The sequence below is a fragment of the Ovis aries genome, chromosome 11 (genome assembly GCF_016772045.2).
Source record: "Ovis aries strain OAR_USU_Benz2616 breed Rambouillet chromosome 11, ARS-UI_Ramb_v3.0, whole genome shotgun sequence".
Classification (NCBI taxonomy): Eukaryota; Metazoa; Chordata; class Mammalia; order Artiodactyla; family Bovidae; genus Ovis; species Ovis aries.
The window spans coordinates 36,917,590-36,939,978 of record NC_056064.1 but is presented as its reverse complement, the minus strand read 5'-3'; the positions used below and the strand labels follow the sequence as shown (position 1 = coordinate 36,939,978).

The 22,389-nt window shown below is 45.5% G+C and overlaps 1 protein-coding gene and 1 long non-coding RNA gene across 5 annotated transcripts; both read right to left on the bottom strand.

Annotated features, from left to right (window-relative positions):
• Positions 1-254: 254 nt before the first annotated feature.
• PHB1 (prohibitin 1) lies at positions 255-11,674 on the bottom strand. 4 transcript variants are annotated; one of them, XR_006061189.1, is made up of 8 exons: positions 11,642-11,674; positions 10,293-10,407; positions 8,675-8,836; positions 5,248-5,390; positions 4,996-5,112; positions 2,750-2,845; positions 633-1,404; positions 255-549 (listed from the first exon to the last, which is right to left on the bottom strand). XR_006061189.1 is itself a non-coding variant. In XM_012185934.3 (8 exons), exons 3-8 carry the CDS (start codon positions 10,378-10,380, stop codon positions 1,192-1,194), a joined length of 819 nt encoding a protein of 272 aa, XP_012041324.1. In that variant the 5' UTR covers positions 10,381-10,407; positions 10,842-10,930; positions 11,642-11,674; the 3' UTR covers positions 255-1,191. The 4 variants fall into 4 exon arrangements, 3 of the variants coding, with proteins under 3 accessions (XP_012041324.1, XP_012041325.1, XP_004012839.1); XM_012185934.3 differs by adding an exon at positions 10,842-10,930 and having other exon boundaries at positions 255-1,404; XM_012185935.4 differs by having other exon boundaries at positions 255-1,404; positions 11,477-11,674.
• LOC132657344 (uncharacterized) lies at positions 5,532-8,668 on the bottom strand. Its single transcript, XR_009595342.1, has 2 exons — positions 8,479-8,668; positions 5,532-5,671 (listed from the first exon to the last, which is right to left on the bottom strand). It is a non-coding gene; the product is annotated as an uncharacterized LOC132657344 (long non-coding RNA).
• Positions 11,675-22,389: the final 10,715 nt, after the last annotated feature.

Genomic DNA, 22,389 nt, shown 5'->3' with positions numbered 1-22,389 from the left:
GAAGTTAACAAGCCTCCATCCAACCTTACCTCCTAAGTACCCATGTCATGATAAACCTCACTTGACACCACTGATTAATTTCAGGCTGGGGATGGATCTGGACGGCAACCCAGTGTTTTCTGAAACCAAAGCATTTCCTGCCCTGCTGGAGAGTCTGTCCTCTCTGGTGATACAACTGTGCACACAAAGACTACTGGAATGTTCTGTCCTGAGCCCATGGCTCCCACAAACAAAACAAACCCACAAGACTGAGCTGGAAGGTCTGGGTGTCATTTATTGATAGTTTACACACATTTGTCTTCTTCTCATGGTCATTTCCTTCAAGGCACAGGCACAGAGCCCTCTAGAAGGGCAGTCTCTGAACCAGGGAGCCAGGAACACGGGATGCACCCGTCTTTGGCAGGCCTGTACAGCTCTGGCCGGATGCAATCCTTCAAGCTGGAAATCCGCCGGGTATTTGAGACGCGAAGGTGGGAGGTGGAGAGGAAGGCCACAGGACTCTCATCTCAGTCCAGGCCTGCTCTCTCTATTCAAATCCATTCCAGAACTCTGAGGCGGGGGGAGAGCAAATCAAATCAGGCCCACCCACCTTCACGGAGGCAGATTCTTCAATCCGTGCCGCTTGTACACACCTGCTTCCTCTGGTCCCGCAGTTAAAGAGCATCAGCTTTCTGGTTAAGAGATGGATCACTTCCTCTCTGACCCTCCCCAGCACCTCTCTTCAGCTGGGTCTGTGCAGGAGCCACTGGAGAAATCCGAGGCCTGTGTTCACCATTCATCTGCGTGTGCCATCTTCCTCAAATCCTGAATGAAGGGTTGGTTGGAGGCTACAAGTTTACTCAGGCCTCCCACTGACTCCCAGCTCATTACACACAAGGCCCTGCCTTTCTTCTGCCAATTCTCAGTGCCTGGGCAGGAGTGCCAGCCGGCCCCAAAGACCGGAACCAAGCTGTCTGTGTAGGCACTTAGCAATTTTGGGTAGGAAGGTAAATTAAAAAAAAGGGGATGGAAATGAGAAGAATCAAAGAGCTCCATCTGATTGAGTAATTAAGAGATCTGAAGTGATTTTACTTTTATTTCCTTCACTTTAAGCCAATCATGAAGTTTCACAGTGATTTCTGGGGCAGGAGAAGGAAGGTGGTGCTGAGCAACTTCGGGGCTGTGGTCCAGCTGGCCCAGGAGGTGTAGGCCTCACTGGGGCAGCTGGAGGAGCACTGACTGCCCGGCAGGCAGGTAGGTGATGTTCCGCGAGCGCGACAGCTGGTACGCGATGTCTTCTGCGGCCTCCAGCTTGCGCAGCTCGATCAGGCCATCGCCTGCAGTGGCGAGCGAGTTGGCGATTAACTCGGCCGCCTTGGAGTCGCCCTCGGCGGAGATGATGGCTGCCTTCTTCTGCTGCTCAGCCTGCGAGGGTGGAGGCAGAGACCAAGATGACACCCTGGGGCGTGATGGTGGGTTACAGCCTCAAAAGCTCTGTGTTAGGCACCCTCTCTGGATCCTGAATGAGCTCTGGGATTTTACCTCTCCTTTCAGAAGGGCTCAACAAACACTATTCACTCAATTCTCCTTGCCCTCATCATGCCCACTGCTCACTACTATAGGGACATGTTTCTGTTGGCTGTATAGAGAGCTGTCTTATTTCAAAGTCCTCAATAACATTAACAGCAACTGAGGCCAGCCACCTACTCTGAGCCTGGAGGATCCCAGGCCAAGGAAAGCAAGAGAGAAAGAAAGGTAGACTCAACCTTCATCTTTCCCTTCAGGCCCAAGTCAAAGCGACTTTCATCAAAACCAGTGCAGCCAAGTAGGAGCAGCAGGCACGGGATGCTCCTTAGACTGTGGGCTGAAGGGGTTCCCAACCAGGAACTTGGGCACCCAGTACAAGACCTCCTGGCTTTCCCAGCTTGTATCAACAGGAAGACGTCTATCTACAATGTATGACCTTCAGAAGGGTGGAAGGAGAGCGCGGCGCAGGGCCTCCCTGAGATTAACACACAGCTACTCAACTGAGGCTCTAGGGCTGTTCACTCAACAGATGTTTACGGATACCTAGTATCTACCTGAGGCATGGTTTTGGCTATGTTCTAGATGCTGGAGAGAGGAAGAAAAAAGAAAAAAAAAAATCTCCACCCACATGGAGTCTATATTCTCTAAAGTTAAATGTCTACCCATATATCTTTCTTTGGTTGATTCTAAGGACGAAGGAATCTTGGATTAGGAATAAAAATCCAAGTGTATTAGTGGTGGGGAGAAGGAGATACATGAAATAAATACACCTTTGCAAAGACTGAAAGACCAGGCCCTGTGCAAATCCACTGCATCCCAGCACACTCTGACACATCTGGATGGATTTAGTGCTTGAAAAAAAATCGTGACAATAGTGTATCTGGTGCAACGTTTGATCCTTTAGGCTTTCAGCTTTCACTGTGTAACTAAGGTTAAAAACAACTTCTCAGTGAAGCTGAAAATATTCCAGAAGAAACATTTTTATTTGTGGGAGAGTATTTTTGATCTTAGGGATGTGGAAAAGAAATTACTCTTCAATGATTTAGGAACATAACCTCACATATCCCTGACTAGACCCTAAAGACTCTGGAACCAATTGCAGGAGTACAGTCTTTTCAATCCCCTTCCGATGATCCCGGAAGAAGAGATGACAGATGATGAATTTCCAGGCCACCCAGCAAACGGGGCGGCTGAGCAGAGGAGAAAGGGGAGAGAGACTCCTGCCATCTGGTTGAGCACTCACCTTTTCCACCACAAATCTGGCCCTCTCTGCTTCCTGCTGAGCCACCTGTTTGGCTTCCACCGCTTCTGTGAACTCCTTCCCAAAGGTCAGATGCGTCTAAGGGGAGAGAGTGAGAGCAAGATGAGGCACTGTAATTGCTTCGACAGGGCTGCTGCAGAGCCCCTATGGCGGCTGGAGGAAGAGGCCAGGAATGGCTCTAGCAGCTGGAGATAACATGAGGCCAGAACACCCTTCCACCTCCACATCTGTGTCCAAACTGAGTTCGCAGCCCAGAATCCTCAGCTGCCCAACGTGCTCCTGTTCATCACTGTTCATCAACGTCCTCAGGTAGGAAACAGCCATGGGGACCAGAAGGTGTCTACTCAACTGACCACCTCCCCAGGGGAGGAGAACGGTGGGTTCCAGGACCCCCAGCACCGACAAGTGCTCTTCCAAGGCCCTTTGATGGCCTGTTCAAAGCCCCCAGAGAGACCAGATGGAAAACTGAGCCCCTGAGAGTGAGGCATGCAGCTGGTTCTCAGGGATTCAAGAGTGTGAGGCTCTCTGCTCATGGATTAACCAGTCCACTGCTTTCTCACAGCATCTCCAACACAAAACAGGAAGAGGATGAGTGAGACTTCCAAATCATGATTGTGCAAATCACAGTATTCCTATGAGCAAGTCCTTCTGGTAAAGGGTTTAAAAGAAAGAGAAAGCAGGTAAAGATTATTGCTTAGGGTGAAGGTTTAAAATTCTGATTATGCACAGGCCTTCCCTAGTAACATAAGTGACCAAGTGCAAACAATGGGAACAGAGCTCAGCACTCCTAAAGCCTAATTTATTTATCTAACTTTTTATTAAATGGGAAGAATAAAGGGGAGAATAGTATGGGTTTTGCTATCAAATTCTACTTGTTTCATTCCACCCCCACACTCCCAATCTCTGCTTTAAAAAAAACTGGCAGCTCAAAACCTCTTCTGGAGAGTAAACCGCAGTCCATTGTCTTTTCAGAATTTTTAACACTCCTAACTCTTATACTGCGGCTGTTCTACCTTGCTTGCTCCATTTCTGGACTCCTATTCAAAGTTTGGGGAAGAAAATACGACCCTGAGAAATGAAAATGAAACGTGCAATTAAGGAATAAAATTTCTTTCCAGAAGGGCCAGCTGAAGGCAGCCAACTCCCCACGAAACCTAATTTTCTCCTCACACCTCTTAGACACTGTTTCTTGTGGTCAACCCGCATTTCCCCAGAATGGACTATGTGGTTAAAATTTAGCAAAATGCCAAGGTTCTCCTTAGGTTTTTACTTACTATGTTCTCATGACCAAGGTGTTTAGATGAACGCTAAGTGGGAGGGCCTGAGAAACTGCTCTGGTCGCAAGGGCCAAGTGGCTGCAGCCTGGCGTCTTGCCAGTAGAGGGAACCCAAAAGCCTTCCACGGAGGCAGTGCCCTGGGGTGAGCAATGGGTGTGCACAGGGTGACTGTTTAAACAGCTGCACAGATGCTGAGTGGGAAACGGTGCCTTTCCCCAATGACGCGCAGGAGAACGGAACAGGAAACACCCTACCTCACTACCCGAACAAATCACTCCAAATGATTTTTCCCAGAGAATCAGAAACACGACCCCTTTCCCTCACCCTCCCTGATCTGAAATGCTATCCTGCCTGTATTGCTTTCTGTCTGCACTGCGGCATTCAATGTCGTATAAATACACAGACCACACAGTCTCAAGAGGGTAACTCATGCCTCAGAGATGCCCCCATACCAGGCTTTGGGGGACAGAACCATTCATTTACACTCTATCACCTTTCACGGGGAGTTCTCAGAGTTCACGTCACTGCACTTCAAACCCTAGGTGTTAGGAAATTCCCAGGGGTCAGGCTGGGAGGTCTGTGCACGGGAGAAAAGACTATGCAAGCCGCTCCCTAGTCTCTATCAGGCAGTTTCTGCATCAAACGAGGTAAACGTGACAACGCTTCCTGGGGAGCCGTGAGCAACACTCAGTCTGGGGAGGGAAAAAACCTAGTGGCTAGGGACCACCTGGGTAGGACCAAAAATCAAAACAGAAACATCTATGGTACAGGGGCAGTAAAAGAACCCTCATCTGAAAATAAACCCAAGGAGACTGTCTCATACCACTAAGAAGGTTCCATGTTTTCCAGTCTTCATCAAGGAAAGTGGGAGGTAGGACCTCACAGTATCTACCCAGAAATGGAGCCAGGCACCCCCCTACCCCCACTCCTCCGGCTCCCCAAGACCCTTACCAAGGATACGTCATCCAGGATGAGCCCAAAGGTTGCTGCTCGCTCTGTGAGGTCATCGCTCACCTGTCTGGAGACCAGCTCTCTCTGGGTGATCAGTTCTCCAGCATCAAAGCGAGCCTGGTTCCAAGGGAAGGCAGAGGAGCCAGTCATGATTGCAAAGAAGCAGAATCCCAATCAGTCATCACCAAGCTCTTCCTGCCACGGAGTGCGCTCTTGGGGGCTGGGCTCGAGGACGAGGCCCTGCTCACTCACCACCACGGACTTGAGGATCTCTGTAGTGATGGACGGCAGCACGCGCTCATCGTAGTCCTCTCCAATGCTGGTGAAGATGCGAGGAAGCTGACTGGCAACCGGCCGGAAGAGGATGCGCAGGGTGATGTTGACATTCTGCAAATCTGAGGGCAGGGCACAAATGCTGGAGTTAAAAACACAAATCACATGGCCTCCTGTGACCTCCCCTAGGCCAAATCTGCTACAATTTATAAGTAAAGTTGCTGATTAACAAACCCTTCAAGGTGAGGTGCACAGGTTCATGGTTTCTTTGGTAGAGAACCCAGCAGAGCACCAGCGCTAATAACTTCTCAAAGGATTCTGGTGATGACAGCTTTTCCATGTCCTGAATGCCCTCTGACATGAGCAAATTCAGATTATAGGTCTAGTAGGTGCCGTGGAATCTCTGGAATAATGAATATGTTAAGCAAAGAGATAAGCCAATGCCAAGAATACTAGGATAAGGCCTCTCCAAGGCCAGGTAAACGTGGCTCAAGGCAGGAGTATGCCTCGGAGAGATGACTGTGAGTCCAGTGGACTGACAGTCCAGGGCCTGGCTGTGCCTTAACTCTAATGTTTACTTATTACACAGCCTCACTAAACCTTAGCCTCTCTCAGCTTATTTCCTCATCTGTAAGAACAGGGGTGATATAATCTGCCTTCCAGGCACGTTGGGGGAAACTGAAGCAGACAATATAAACGCACTCTGTCAAATATGCAAGAGGTGAGGGGTTATCAGACTCCCTGAGAGGCCGCTTCTCATCACCAGTCAAAGGACCAGGGAATTACAACTTCCCCTGACAATCCAGCTGTGCTTGGAGCCGAGGCACTGCTTGCAGCCATCAACAATATGGACCAAGTGCCCAGGAGATGAGTTCTGAACCAGGCACTAGAGTGGGAAATGGTTATACACGTACTTGTTAAGGCCTTTAAGATAAATTATTTAACTTATATGCAGAGTACATCACGAGAAACACTGGGCTGGATGAAGCACAAGCTGGAATCAAGATTGCCGGGAGAAATATCAATAACCTCACATATGCAGATGACACCACCCTTATGGCAGAAAGTGAAGAGGAACTAAAAAGCCTCTTGATGAAAGTGAAAGAGGAGAGTGAAAAAGTTGGCTTAAAGCTCAACATTCAGAAAACGAAGATCATGGCATCTGGTCCCATCACTTCATGGGAAATAGATGTGGAAACAGTGGAAATAGTGTTAGACTTTATTTTGGGGGGCTCCAAAATCATTGCAGATGGTGACTACAGCCATGAAATTAAAAGATGCTTATTCCTTGGAAGAAAAGTTATGACCAACCTAGATAGCATGTTCAAAAGCAGAGACATTACTTTGCTAGCAAAGGTCCGTCTAGTCAAGGCTATAGTTTTTCCTGTGGTCATGTATGGATGTGAGAATTGGACGGTGAAGAAAGCTGAGTGTCAAAGAATTGATGGTTTTGAACTGTGGTGTTGGAGAAGACTCTTGAGAGTCCCTTGGACTGCAAGGAGATCCAACCAGTCCATTCTAAAGGAGATCAGCCCTGGGTGTTCACTGGAAGGACTGATGCTAAAGCTGAAACTCCAGTACTGTGGCCACCTCATGCAAAGAGTTGACTCATTGGAAAAGACCCTGATGCTGGGAGGGACTGGGGGCAGGAGGAGAAAGGGATGACAGACGATGAGATGGCTGGATGGCATCACTGATTCGATGGACGTGAGTTTGAGTGAACTCCAAGAGATGGTGATGGACAGGGAGGCCTGGTGTGCTGCGATTCATGGGGTCACAAAGAGTTGGACACAACTGAGCAACTGAACTGAAGATGTTTCTTAATGAACCCCACTGTTGATTTCCTCTGATATAATAGGCAGGCCAGACCCTTTACCCTTTACAGCAGGCTAGTCCTCTCCCTCGTTGGGAGAAACAGGACAGATTAGAGAATACCCTGTCCCCTACCCTGTCCAACACACTTCTCACTCTCAAGCACCACCACAGACGCCCGTTCCTCACAGCTCCTCTCTGCTTCCCTCCACACTGCATACCACACCCCACTCCTAACGCCTGTCCACGCCTGTCTCCCTTGCTAGATCGAACTCCTAAAGGCTCCAGCTTTACTCATTGCTGAAGTACCCCACCCTCCGAACCAGCACAAAGCCTGACACTACCATAGAAAGCAAACATCTGCCAAGGACCAGCAACATCCACGCGATCCCCTCTTCCTGCACAGAAAGGCTGCAGCCGAGCCAGCACCTGCCGCTCCATTTACTGCCGTGCACCTCTGCGTGCACGATAGGGAGGGGAGAACCGTGACAATAATTCATTTCGGGCTCCAACCAGGGAGTTGGTGGCATGTCAGACACCAAGTTGCTCAGGGTGTGGGTCCCGGCCCAGGAGGTAACAGTGTGGGGCCAACACTGCTGGAAACACAGGTCTAGAAGCAAGGCCAAGGGCAAGCCAGCTGAGAAGGCAACATAACGGCTGGATCAGCGTACAGTCACCCCGGGGGCAAGAGCTGATGGGAAGGGCCAACCGCGAGAGCAGAGGCACACTCAGATTTCTTTAAAGCTGGATTGCGATGTGACTACTGATATACATCCGCCCATTTCCCTAAATTCATACAGTTGTGTGTGTATCTTGAATATACAGGCACAGCTCATTTATTTGTGCTTCGCATACACTGTATTTCCTACAAATTGAAGGTCTGGGGCAACACTTTATCAAGCAAGTTTACCACCATCATTTTTCTAACAGCACCTGCTCACTTCATGTCTGTATCACATTTTTAAAGATACTTACTTAGCTGCTTTGGGTCTTAGTTGTGGCACATGGGATCTTTTGCTGCAATACGGGGACTCTCTAGCCTTAGTTGCATGGGCTCTAGTTCACTGACTGGGGATCGAACCGGTATCCCCTGCATTGCAAGGCAGATTCTAAACTACCAAGAAAGTCTCTCTGAGTCACATTTTGGCAACTCTTAACAACATTCCAAACTTTCCAATATTATTACATTCACTATGGTGATCTGTGATGTTACTATTATAATTCACTGAAGGCTCAGATGATGGTTAGCATCTTTTAGCCATAAGGTATTTTTTAATCATGGTATGTACACTGTTTCTTTAGAGATAGAGCTGTTGCACCTGTAACAGGATACAGTATGGGATAAACATAACTTCTATTCTATATGCACTGGGAAACAAAAATATTTGTGTGACTCACTTTATTACAACATTTGCTTTGTTGCAGGGGTCTGGAACTGAATTCATAATGTCTCTTCAGGCATCCTTGTATACTTCTTTTTCTGTAGCCACATAAAACTCTTCAGGAAAAATATTTAGGGAAGTTCAACCCATTCTGGATCCCACAGCACCTGTTCCACACACTCCACTTTACCTGACCCACAGATGAGACTTACCTTTGCTACCAGTGATTACTGGCACATTACGTGGTCGAGAGCGGCAGTCAAAGATAATTGGTTTCTGTACCCAAGGGATGAGGAAGTGAGTCCCTTCTCCTACGACAATGTCCTGCACTCCCCGGAACCGGTCAAAGATGACAGCTCTGTGCCCAGCATCCACTGGGAATGAAGGATAACAATGGGTCACAAAAATCCCCTCACCCTTAACCAAAAGGATCGTGTCTGAAAGGCCCCTGGTGTTTTCTGATTATATAGTAAGTCTCTTGCTCTGTCTTCCCACACTTCAGGACTCCAGAGGCTTCTTAACAGCTACGAAACAAAGCAATCACTTTCTGTCCTGTGTCCTCCTAAGGACTTTGGTAACAGGATCTATTCTCAGCATTCTTCCTCCTTGAAACAACTGGCTGCTGATTTTCTGATTAACCACTCCACCCGTGAACTCCCACCAACACATTCCTAGGAACCAGCTCCCCAAACTTCCTTCTAAAACTCAGTCCATCCTGGTTCCAATTTAACCCAGTATTCCCAGAAGTAGCACCCTTCCTATGGCAATCCTAAAATTTGGAAGTCCTCATTTTTTTCTTTCCAACAGCTTGGTTTCTCTAAAATCTGAAGGGGTTATAGAGCTGTCTTGCTAATTTCAGAGAGAAATTAATGATGGTGATTACAGTCTAGCCATGCAGGGTGGCCAAAAAGATCAGAGTATAAAGCTGGGCCACAGAAGCAGAGCAGGCTTTTCTGATCAGCCACTTTCTGTCTCTGCCTTTTTGGGCTTTATAGTTGGTCCAGTATCTTCACTCTGAAAGTAATCCTCCTGCTGTCAGAGTCTCGCGTGAGATGGGTCAATCTATTGCTGCTTTCCAACAGTGAAAAGTTAAGAGAATATCAAAGCAGGAAGTATCTTAGACATAAACTAGTTCAATCCTGCTGCTTGACCAATGAGAAACCTGCGTCCTATGGAGGAGAAGGTGACTTGCCTAAGGTCACATAGGAAAGTGGAAGAAAACCTAGCTGTTTTTATTTTTTAAATTTTTGGCCACACCGCTCCACCTACAGGATCTTAATTCGTCAACCAGAGAGCAAATCTGCACTCCCTGCAATGGAAGGACAGAGTCTTAACCACTGGACTGCCAGGGACGTCCTCAAAAGACAGCTTAAAGCCTGGTTACACTGTTAAAACCTGGGCAATGCATCTCAAAGATATTTTCTTGGGAACAACTCAACTAGAGCAGAGCAAAAGTTTTTGCTCAGATCAAGGTCACCAAAGGTCTAAAGCCCTTGCTGAGTTACTCCCCACATAGGCAGAAGAGAACAGACTCTCCATTTCAACTGGCCAGCAAAATCCTGACATACTGATACTTTAACAAGAGAAAGTGGAAACACCCAACTAGGTTGGGAGGCTCTTTGTAAAGAAAGGTTCTGAGAGAACCTAAGGCTCCAAGGACAGAGGTTCTGATGACAAGGCCATCATATGGTGCAGGATGGCAGCAGGTGAGCCTTCTTGGTCAAATATATTCACAGCAAGTGGCTGCCAACAGGAGTGTCACATGGGCTAGGCAGACCAATGAAAATCCTCTGGCGAAGGTCAGTGACCCACCACCCCTCAGTGCCTCACCATTATACAAGGCAGAGTTCACCACGCCTCCTGCAACGGCTAAGGCAAGCCCAAACTTGCCAATGGACTCAAACACTTTGGCAGCCATGTCTCCTGGGGCTGGACCCACTCACACCTAAGGGGGTAAAAACAAAACAAACAAAACAACTCAATCCCCAATCCTCAGAGGAAGCCCTCTCTGAGGCATCACATGCATTTCTCAAGCTAGCTATTTATTTCCCCACTCCTGAGAGCTCTAAATCTTCAACTGAAAGACATTTCATAAATAACATTCTGCAGCTTGTAAAAGTGTATAATCAATTCCTCTGATCTTCTTTTTCCGCTACTTTCTTCTTTTTCTACTACTTAAGAAATGGCGTCTGGGGTATTGGTTCCAAATGGGAAGGAGACATGGGTTGGATTACCCATAGAAAACTTAGCACCATACCAAAAGAGCCTCTCATCTCCTGGACCTGCAGGCCCCAGAAGAGAGGCTGTGGGGTTGGTTCTGTGTGATTTTGATTCAGAAAAGAACGTGATTCCAACAACAAAACAACAGTAGCAGCTAACCTTTACAATAGGCAGTCTTCTAACATCAATTGGTGTATTTAATCTTCACATCAACCCCTATGAAGTAGAGGACTACACAGATGAGGAAACTGAAGCACAAAGAGAGGTTAAGTTACAAGAAAAGCCTAAGATCACGCAGCTATGAAGGAGGCAAAGACGATTAGAACCTGGAAGTCTAATTCTAGAAGACACAGCTTAACTCCTCACCACGGTTTCTCAACATCAGGTATGAAGAATGAATAACCTGTTATTATGGAAGCAGGCTCTGGATGACGTTCTGGGGTCAACAAATCACGAGAAATAACAGGGCCCAAAATGTACTAAACAGCTGCACCGCGAGCAACAGCCCTGGAACAGGTGGGGGTGGGGGCAGAAGCGGGGTGGACGGGAGCGCGGCGGACCTCTACAATCTGCTCTTGCACTGAAACTTTGTCTTTCCCCGCCCCCATCGTCGTCGGCCACTTCAGCCTCTACCCCTCCTTCTCAGGCCTCAACTTCTGAGTATCTTCATCTCTATCCGTGCACTTAACTATTCCATTCCCGTGATCAGGACGCCTAGTGCTGACCCCTCGGCCTTTCCATTCCTAATATCTTCTGGATTATTCCTCACCCTGCCCCCATACACACCTACCTACCTCTACGTAACTCCTGGCTCCTCCCAGGCTCACCCCCTTCCCCTCCGACACGAGGCGGACCCAGGCACACACTCCGCCCGCCCAAACTTGAGGAGAATGGGAACGCAGAGGGGGGACTGCAGAGACGCCAGAACGCGGACCACAGCCGCTCCCCAGCTTTCTCACCTGCTTCCACTCTGACCTCCACATGAATTCCCCAGCCACAGACAGCGCGTGCGCCGGACAGCTCCTCCATGTCCCCGCCCTACTTCCAAGATCCGCGCTTCGGATTGGTGAGGACGAGCGCGATGCACTCTGGGAAGGGTGGCTTGCTGCCTTACTGTTGTTCCCAGACTCTTCGCAGATGAACTACAATTCCCAAAAAGCCATGCGGGGGTTGACCCGCGCTGAAAAACCTTTTGTCTTTGGTAGTACTGAAGGCCCAGAGATTGCCGCAAAGCATTTGGGGGGCTGTAGTTTCTTGGGGGATAAATGCACGTGCCTGTTGTGAACTGAAGCTGGAGGCTACCAGATGAGCCCTAAGGCCCTCAGAAAGAGTAGCTGGGCCTGCTGGCTGGTGGACGAGATGGGCAAGGGCAAGTTTATGGCTGATGAAAGAGGGCGGGTGTGCATGGGGGATAAAGTTGTGAAGTAACTGGTGGACTGAGAGACAGAGGAGATATCTTCTTTCCAAAGCCCTGTCTAGAAGCGACCTGAGTTGTGGGACATTGATTGCCAGAGTCAGAGAGAACCTTAGAAACCATCTGGACTAGAAAATGAGGTCCAGAGAGAGGAAGGGAGTCATTCAGGGTCATGCAACAATTTAAAAAAGGGATTGGGCTTAAAGTCTGGGTTCGGGGGACACATTTGTAAAAGTCTTATTTGGAGAATTTGCAAAGATAGTGCAAAGAAGATGTGTAATCTTTACTCAAATTCACCTACTGCTAACAATTTGCTCCATTTACTTTTTTGATCTAAAGCAATAAAATAGCCAGTTATTTTATCAGCAAATTGGGTTTACTTGAGAACAGCAAAGAATTGCAATTCTGGCTGAGCAATCTATGGCAACCCACAGGCAAGTCTGCAGAACAAAGCAGAGGACTTTTCTTTTTTAGTGGAGAAGGGTGACTTGGAAGGGACTGTCATAAACAAAGTTAGAGGGAACTGGGAATCAAAAAGTGTGGCTTTTCGTTGTCTCAGTTGTGACAGTCTCTTTCTTATTGGCTGGGCTGTTTCTGAGCAAGGAGAAAATTTTCCTTCCTTCTGCTGGAAACTAAAGTAGTAACCTTTCTATTGGAGATGCAAAGCTGTCTCTTCCTGTTGAGTCTCTACCTGTTGGTAGGTTGTGAGAGTTCCCCTTTCTGTTCTCCTGACTCAATTTAAAATGAGGTTTCTGCTTATTAATTTTCACATCTTATCATTTGTTCCCTCCTCTCTCTCTGCCTCCTTTTTTCTCTCTCTTTGTATTTTCACAGAATAAGGATATCCTATTACATAACTTGAATAAATTTAATATACCTTCTACATCCCATTTTTTCGATTGACCCAGTAATGAACTTTATAGCAGTCTTCTCCTCTCAGCCTCCAATATAGAAGGCAGTCAAGATTTGGTACTGTATTTATTTTTCCTGTCTCTTTAGTCTTCTTAATTTGTCCTCAGGCTTCCTTGCCTTTTGTTATATTAAAATAGAAAAAAAGAATGTTCTGGTATTGGGTTTCTCTAATGTTTCCTCATAATTAGATTTGTTGTTTTGCATTCTTAACTGAGGTAGCTAAGTGGTGTATGGACACTTAATTTTAACGAAACCAGGCCCGTTTCTGGATTCTAGTATGATTGGATTCTTTCAACTTCTTTTTCCTGCATTCCTCTCCTCTCTGTCTCTCTTTTTTGTCCCCGCTTGGCACCAGTGGGGTAACAAAGGGCCAGAGATATGCATGGGCAGCACTCTGCAGGTGGTAGGTATTTACCCTCAGGGCCCACAGGCTTCTCCTCTGCCTACCAGAATACAAGCTCTATGAGGGCTGAATATTTAGTCTACTGTCTTCGTTGTTCTGTTCCCAGAATGTACAACAGTGCTTGGCACACAGTGGGCACTCAATAAGTATTTATTGAATGAATGAATAATGAAGAGCATTGATGTGGCTGGCTAGGCAGACTGTGGCCAGGAAACGCAAAGCAGGATGCTCCAGAATCCTGCAAGAATAGCCTTAGTATTGTCTGCTTCTATTCTCATCTCACTAGCAGGAATGCTGAAAATACGAAACAACAACAACAACGACAATTTTTGTATGTTTTATAACTTTCAAGTCTGTGTATCTACAACATCCCACATGAGCATCATTACAACCCCTTATGTTCTGCAGATAAAGTCAAAGTTCAGAGGTTAAATCACTTGTTTGGGGTCACTCATCTAGTCAGAGCCCGACTGAACTGGATCACACATCTTCCAGGTCTAAGCCCTGTTTCCACTTCCCCTCTATGTCCTGGGAAGCAAAGGGAAAGCTTTTCCTGTGTTACAGGAAAGCTCATGTGACATGAGGGCACTGTGTGGGACTGGCCTGGTTGTAGGTGGAGAGATGGGAAGGATAAAGGATAATCATACTGAGGGGGTTATCTGGGAAGAATTTAATTGGGCTGAGGCAAAAGTTAAGGAAGAGCAGCATTGGGGCAGTGTGGAGATTCCTTAAAAAACTGGAAATAGAATTGCCATACGACCCAGCAATCCCACTGCTGGGCATACACACCAAGGAAACCAGATCTGAAAGAGGCACATTTACACCAGTTTTCATCACAGCACTGTTTATGATAGCTAGGACATGGAAGCAACCTAGATGTCCATCAGCAGATGAATGGATAACAAAGCTGTGGTACATATGCACAGTGGAATATTACTCAGCTATTAAAAAGAATGCATTTGAATCAGTTCTAATGAGGTGAATGAAACTGGAGCTTATTATACAGAGCGAAGTAAGTCAGAAAGAAAAACACCAATATAGTATATTAATGCATATATATGGAATTTAGAAAGATGGTAAGGATGACCCTATATGCGAGACAGCAAGAGACACATATATAAAGAACAGATTTTTGGACTCTGTGGGAGAGGGCGAGGGTGGGATGATTTGAGAGAGTAGCATTGAAACATGTATATTACCGTACGTGAAATAGACGACCAGTCCAAGTTCAATGCATGAAACAGGGCACTCAAAGCCGGTGCACTGGGACAACCCAGAGGAATGGGATGGGGAGGGAGGGGGGAGGAAGGCTTAGGATGGGGGATACATGTACATCCACGGCTGATTCATGTCAATGTTTGGCAAAAAACAAACAAACAAACACTACAATGTTGTAAAGTAATTAGCCTCTAATTAAAATAAATTAATATTTTAAAAATTTAGGGAAGAGCAGATTTGGGGCACCAGCTTCAGGGGTAGATCCAATTTATTGCTACACAAGGCATTTACCCTTCAGCTCTTCTTCCAGCCAGGTGTGCACGTTGGTGTTAAGAAGAAATAATCTTGAACACTGACTGTGAACCACTTGCTTCATAAATACACAGTCTTATTTCAATTCAGTTCAGTTCAGTTGCTCAGTGGTGTCCAAGTCTTTGCCACCCCATGGACTGTAGCACACCAGGCCTCCCTGCCCATCACCAACTCCTGGAGTTTACTCAGACTAATGTCCATTGAATGGGTGATGCCATCCAACCATCTCATCCTTTGTTGTCCCCTTCTTCTCCCACCTTCAATCTTTCCCAGCATCAGGATCTTTGCAAATGAATTGGTTCTTTGCATCAGGTGGCCAAAGTATTGGAGTTTCAGTGTCAGCATCAGTCCTTCCAATGAATATTCATGACTGATTTCCTTTAGGATGGACTGGTTGGATCTCCTTGCTGTCCAAGGGATTCTCAAGAGTCTTCTGCAACACCACAGTTCAAAAGCATCAATTCTTTGGCACTCAGCTTTCTTTATAGTCCAACTCTCACATCCATACATGACTACTGGAAAAACCATAGTTTTGACTACACGAATGTTTGTTGGCAAAGTAATGTCTATGCCTTTTAGTATGCTGTCTAGGTTGGTCATAACTTTTCTTCCAAGGAACAAGCTTTATTCAATTTCATGGCTTCAGTCATCATCTGCAGTGATTTTGGAGCCCAAATAATAAAATCTGTCACTGTTTCCACTGTTTCCCCACCTATTTGCCATAAAGTGATGAGACCAGATGCCATGATCATAGTTTTCTGAATGTTGACTTTTAAGCCAACATTTTCACTCTCCTCTTTCACTTTCATCAGGAGGCTCTTTAGTTTTTCTTCAGTTTCTGCCATAAGAGTGGTATCATCTGCATATCTGAGGTTATTGATATTTCTCCCAGCAATCTTGATTCCAGCTTGTTATTCTTCCTGCCCAGCGTTTCTCATGAGGTACCCTGCATATAAGTTAAATAAGCAGGATGACGATATACAGCCTTGACGTAGTCCTTTCCCTATTTGGAACCAGTCTGTTGTTTCACGTCCAGTTCTAACTGTTCCTTCCTGACCTGCATACAGCTTTCTCAAGAGGAGGTCAGGTGGTCTGGTATTCCCATTCAGAATTTTCCACAGTTTGTTGTGATCCACAGTCAAAGGCTTTGGCATAATCAATGAAGCAGAAGTAGATGTTTTCTGGAACTCTCTTGATCCAGTGGATGTTGGCAATTTGATCTGTGGTTCCTCTGCCTTTTCTAAATCCAGCCAGACCATCTGGCAGTTCACAGTTCACATACTGTTGAAGCCTGGCTTGTAGAATTTTGAGCATTACTTTACTAGCGTGTGAGATGAGTGCAATTGTGATAGTTTGAGCATTCTTTGGCATTACCTTACTTTGGGATTGGAATGAAAACTGACCTTTTCCAGTCCTGTGGCCACTGCTGGGTTTTCCAAATTTGCTGGCATATTGAGTGCAGCACTTTTACAGCATCACCTTTCAGGATTTGAAATAGCTCAACTGGAGTTTCATCACCTCCACTAGCTTTGTTTGTAGTGATGCTTCCTAAGGCCCACTTGACTTCCTATTTCAGGATATCTGGCTCTAGGTGAGTGATCACACCATCGTGATTATCTGGGTCGTGAAGATCTTTTTTGTATAGTTCTGTGTATTCTTGCCACCTTTTAAAAATATCTTCTGCTTCTGTTAAGTCCATACATTTCTGTCCTTCATTGTGCCCATCTTTGCATGAAATGTTCCCTTGGTATCTCTAATTTTCTTGAAGAGGTCTCTAGTCTTTCCTATTTTATTGTTTTCCTCTGTTTCTTTGCATTGATCACTGAGGAAGGCTTTCTTATTTCTCCTTGCTATTCTTTTGGAACTCTGCATTCAAATGGGTATATCTTTCCTTTTATCCTTTGCCTTTCGCTTCTCTTCTTTTCACAGCTATTTGTAAGACAACCATTTTGCCTTTTTGCATTCCTTTTTCTTGGGGATGGTCTTGATCACTGCCTCCTGTACAATGTCATGAACCTCCATCCATAGTTCTTCAGGCACTCTGTCTATCAGATCTAATCCCTTGAATCTATTTCTCACTTTCACTGTATAATCATAAGGGATTTGATTTAGGTCATACCTGAATGGTCTAGTGGTTTTCCCCACTTCTTCAATTCAAGTCTGAATTTGGCAATAAGGAGTTCATGATCTGCGCCACAGTCAGCTCTCAGTCTTGTTTTTGCTGACTGTATAGAGCTTCTCCATCTTTGGCTGCAAAGAATATAATCAATCTGATTTCAGTATTGACCATCTGGTAATGTCCATGTGTAGAGTCTTTTCTTGTGTTGTTGGAAGAGGGTGTTAGCTATGACCAATGTGTTCTCTTGGCAAAACTCTATTAGCCTTTACCTTGCCTCATTCTGTACTCCAAGCCAAATTTGCCTGTTACTCCAGGTATTTCTTGACTTTCTACTTTTGCTTTCCATACCCTATAATGAAAAGGACATCTCTTTTGGGTGTTAGTTCTAGAAGGTCTTGTAGGTCTTCATAGAACTGTTCGACTTCAGCTTCTTCAGCATTACTGGTTGGGGCATAGACTTGGATTACTGTGATATTGAATGGTTTGCCTTGGAAATGAACAGAGATCATTCTGTTGTTTTTGAGATTGCTGAAAGAGATGGGAATACCAGATCACCTGACCTGCCTCTTGAGAAACCTATATGCAGGTCAGGAAGCAACAGTTAGAACTGGACATGGAACAACAGACTGGTTCCAAATAGGAAAAGGCTGCGTATTGTCACCCTGCTTATTTAACTTCTATGCAGAGTACATCATGAGAAATGCTGGGCTGGAAGAATAACAAGCTGGAATCAAGATTGCCGGGAGAAATATCAATAACCTCAGATATGCAGATGACACCACCCTTATGGCAGAAAGTGAAGAGGAACTAAAAGGCCTCTTGATGAAAGTGAAAGAGGAGGATGAAAAAGTTGGCTTAAAGCTCAACATTCAGAAAACTAAGATCATGGCAGCTGGTCCCACCACTTCATGGGAAATAGATGGGGAAACAGTGGAAACAGTGTCAGAGCTTATTTTAGGGGGCTCCAAAATCACTGCAGATGGTGATTGCAGCCATGAATTAAAAGATGCTTACTCCTTGGAAGGAAAGTTATGACCAACCTAGATAGTATATTGAAAAGCAGAGATATTACTTTGCCAACATAGGTCCGTCTAGTCAAGGCTATGGTTTTTCCAGTGGTCCTGTATGGATGTGAGAGTTGGACTGTGAAGAAAGCTGAGTGCCGAAGAATTGATGCTTTTGAACTGTGGTGTTGGAGAAGACTCTTGAGAGTCCCTTGGACAGCAAGGAGATGCAACCAGTCCATTCTAAAGGAGTTCAGCCCTGGGTGTTCATTGGAAGGACTGATGCTAAAGCTGAAATTCCAATACTTTGGCCACCTCATGCGAAGAGTTGACTTACTGGAAAAGACCCTGATGCCGGGAGGGATTTGGGGCAGGAGGAGAAGGGACGACAGAGGATGAGATGGCTGGATGGCATCACCGACTCGATGGACATGAGTTTGAGTGAACTCCGGGAGTTGGTGATGGACAGGGAGGCCTGGCGTGCTGTGATTCATGGGGTCACAAAGAGTCAGACATGACTGAGCGACTGAACCGAACTGAACTGAACTGCATTTCAGACTCTTTTATTGACCATGATGGCTACTCCATTTCTTCTAAGGGATTCTTGCCCACAGTAGTAGATATAATGGTCATCTGAATGAAATTCACCCATTCCAGACCATTTTAGTTCGCTGATTCCCAAGATGTTGATGTTCACTCTTGCCGTCTCCTGTTTACCACTTCCAATTTGCGTTGATTCAAGGACATAACATTCCAGGTTCCTATGCAATATTACTCTTTACAGCACAGACTTTACTTCCATCACCAGTCACATCCACAGCTGGGTGTTTTTGCTTTGGCTCCATCTCTTCATTCTTTCTGGAGTTATTTCTCCACTGATCTTCCGTAGCATATGGGGCACCTACTGACCTGGGAAGTTCATCTTTCAGTGTCCTATCTTTTTGCCTTTTCATACTGTTCATGGGGTCCTCAAGGCAAGAATACTGAAGTGATTTGCCATTCCCTTCTCCAGTGGACCACATTTTGTCAGAACTCTCCACCATCACCCGTCCATTTTGAGTGGCCCTACACGGCATGGCTCATAGTTTCACTGAGTTAGACAAGGCTGAAGAAATGGAGACTCAGAGAAGCCAGGTTACAGTCACATGGCTGGCAAGTGGCAGATATGTCTTAAACCATAGCCTGTGCTATTCCAAGCTGTGGGACTGTGCAATCTGTAATTAATATCCAAACAGAGGTTGATTCTACTTCCAGGATCAGTGCCATAATGGGAAGGATGGTAACTAAAGCAGGTAATCATAGAAAAACAACTCTTTCTTTATTCATCTGACACATGTTTATTGGAGGCCTCTTGTATCATACTGGACACTGGAGATAAGTGATGAAGAAGATGGAGAAGGCCCCTGCCCTCATAGAATTTACATTATGGAATGAAGGGAGAGTGTTGTATTCAGGCAAACGATAAGTACACAAAGGAATAAATGATGGAATTTCGACTAGCTTCCTGAAGGAAATAAACAGACAATAAGACAATGATGAATCAGTAAGGAAGTACTGCAAGTAACAGAAGAGTGGGCTCAGTTGACTTAAACAGTAAAGAAATATATCAACTAGCAAGTGCCAGGGGAGAGCTGGTCTGGTGCTGGTTACTTTAGAGGCTCTCCAGACCCTCAGTGACTCAGAATGTTTCCATCTTTCAGCTTCGCCATCTTCACGTGTTGACTTTCATCCTCCTGCTTGTCCCCACAAGGACAAGAGATGACTGTAGAAGGTTCACGTTTAATGTTCTCACACAACACTAACCAAAGGCCAGAAGGCAGGGAAAGGGTATGCCACGTGTTTGGTCCCTTTAGATGAGTGAGGTAAAGCTTCTCAGGAGCACCCAAACAGACTTCCACCCACGTGCTGTTGGGCCGAATTGTGTCATCTGTCCCTTCACAGAACAGTCACTGGCAAAGGAACAGCATTACAGTGTTGGAATTTGATGAGCCAAAAGTCAGCCTCTGGGATTGGGGAGGGCTGGCCTCTCTTCAACCACGTGACGGCCTAATAGGCTAAGAAATCAAAACGAGGCTGCTTGTTAGCAAGGAACAGGATGCAAGGGAGAATGGATGTTGGAACTGCGACCAACTGGGTCTGATACAGTGTGTCTGTTTTGAGTGAGCTAGTCAAGGAGGGCTCCATGAGGAAATAACATTTACAGCAAGAAGTAAAGAAGTTTGATGTGAAAGGTTGGGTGGGATGGGAAGAGAGAATAACATTGCCATGTCCAGCCCAAGGAAAGGCACGGCAGAGAGATCTGGCTGGTAGAGAGACAAGGAGCCCTGTTTAGATTCAGACAGTTTATTACTTATAGGACACCAAAAGGAAGAGTAGCCAAAGAGGCTAACTCCTAATGACCTTTGAGTAGTACATCACAGAAACAAATGGGGCCAGAGGTTAGGATGCCCTGTTGCTGAGGAGCCCATGGCCTAACAGGGTGGTGGGGTGGGTGAGACAGAAAGCCTCAGACCTCACTAGAACCCAAAGGCTAGGAGAAACTATCTCCTGACAGCTTTAGATAAGGAAATGAGTAAAAAATGGCCTTGTAGCAGCTCCTCACCGGCCTCTCTTTTGTCATAGGAGGATCACATGGCATTCTTCAAGACAAATTTTGCTGAAGTTCCAGCATTGCTGATATGGACTCTGTTGAGACATGTAAGGTTGCCAGGGTGCCACGACGGAGCTGTTTCCATACACTGCAGAGACCTCCAGGCAGGCTGGACCTTGGTGCCCTGAAGGAACCCAGTGTGGTCGAACTATAGCGAGTGAATGGGACTGGGAGAGTTCCCCACCATGACAGTGATGAAATAAGCAAGCCCCAGATGCAGGCTTTCTAAAAATGTTCCAAGTGCAGTGAGAGGTCTCTGAGAGTTTCTAAGCAGGAGAAAACCCCACAGATCCTGACAGTTGGAAATCCCCACTCAGAGAACCCTGGCAGGTCATCCTTGGGCAATGGTTCTTAAACTTTTTGATCTTAGGAACTTCTGTGTTCTTCAGAGTTATTAAGTATTCCAATGAGCTTTTAAAAATGGATTATGGACGGGCCAGAAATTAGGAGTTTTGGGATTAACATATACATATTACTATATATAAAATAGGTAACCAACAAGCACCTACTGTGTAGCACAGGGAACTATACTCAATATTTTGTAATAACCTACAAGGGAAAAGCATCTGGAAAATATATATATTACTTATTTATATACAGATACTTTTTCAGATATATGTTAATCCCTGGGCTATACACCTGAACCTAACACAACATTGTAAAGCAACTATACTTCAATTTTAAAAAAGATGGATTATACATATTCAAGATTGAAATGAAAAAATTAAAGAATATTTACTTACTCATTTAAAAATAACAATAAACTGTGTTAATGTATTTTTATGAAAAATAACTGCAGTTTTCAAGTAAAAATATTTAGTGAGAAGAGTGGCATTATTTTACATTTTTGCAAATCTGAGGTTCTTCGTTCATTCTGTTAGGCTATCACAGGTCATGTAGTTTCTGGAAAACTCTGCTGACACTCAGGAGAGAATGAGAGTGAAAAAGGTAAATAATAGTTAAGTATTGTCATGAAAATAATTTTGACTTCCAGTACCCTCTGAAAAGGCCTCAAGAACCCCCAGGTTATCTGGACCACACCTGGAGAGCCACTGCCTTGGAGTGAAACTCACCCTTGGATGTTCACACCAGTGAAGCTTCCAGCCAGCTTTTCAGTGCTTGTATTAGCTGAAATATCAGAGCAGAGTTTGATTTGCTATACCAAGGAGACCCGCGTGCTGCGATTCATGGGGTCGCAAAGAGTCAGACACGACTGACCGACTGAACTGAACTGAAAGAAGATAGAATTTAGTTTCTCTTTGTTCCACAAGTCATTCACAGACCCAGTTTCCTTTCATTGGTTTGTCATCCCTTAAGAGATTGTCTTCATTTAATCACGGGCCATCTGTGTTCCAGCTTGCAGGAAGGAAAACAGAGGAAAATCAGGGCAGCAATTTTGTTGTAAGCATATGAGGCAGAAGCAGCACATAGAAATTCCACTTCAGTTTATTGGTGAAACTTGGCTGCATGACCTCATCTAATCACAGAAGAGGCTAGAAAATGTATCCTTTAGCTGGGCAGCCAAGTATCCGGGAAGAAAGGATTTGGGGACTAACCAGCAGTCCGCAGTACCTCACTTTCAAATATGAATAGACAGTGATGTAAGTCCATTTGAGAAAGCCATAAAATGAAAAAGACAAGCGAAACAAACAAAAACAGCCAAGCAAAACAAAAA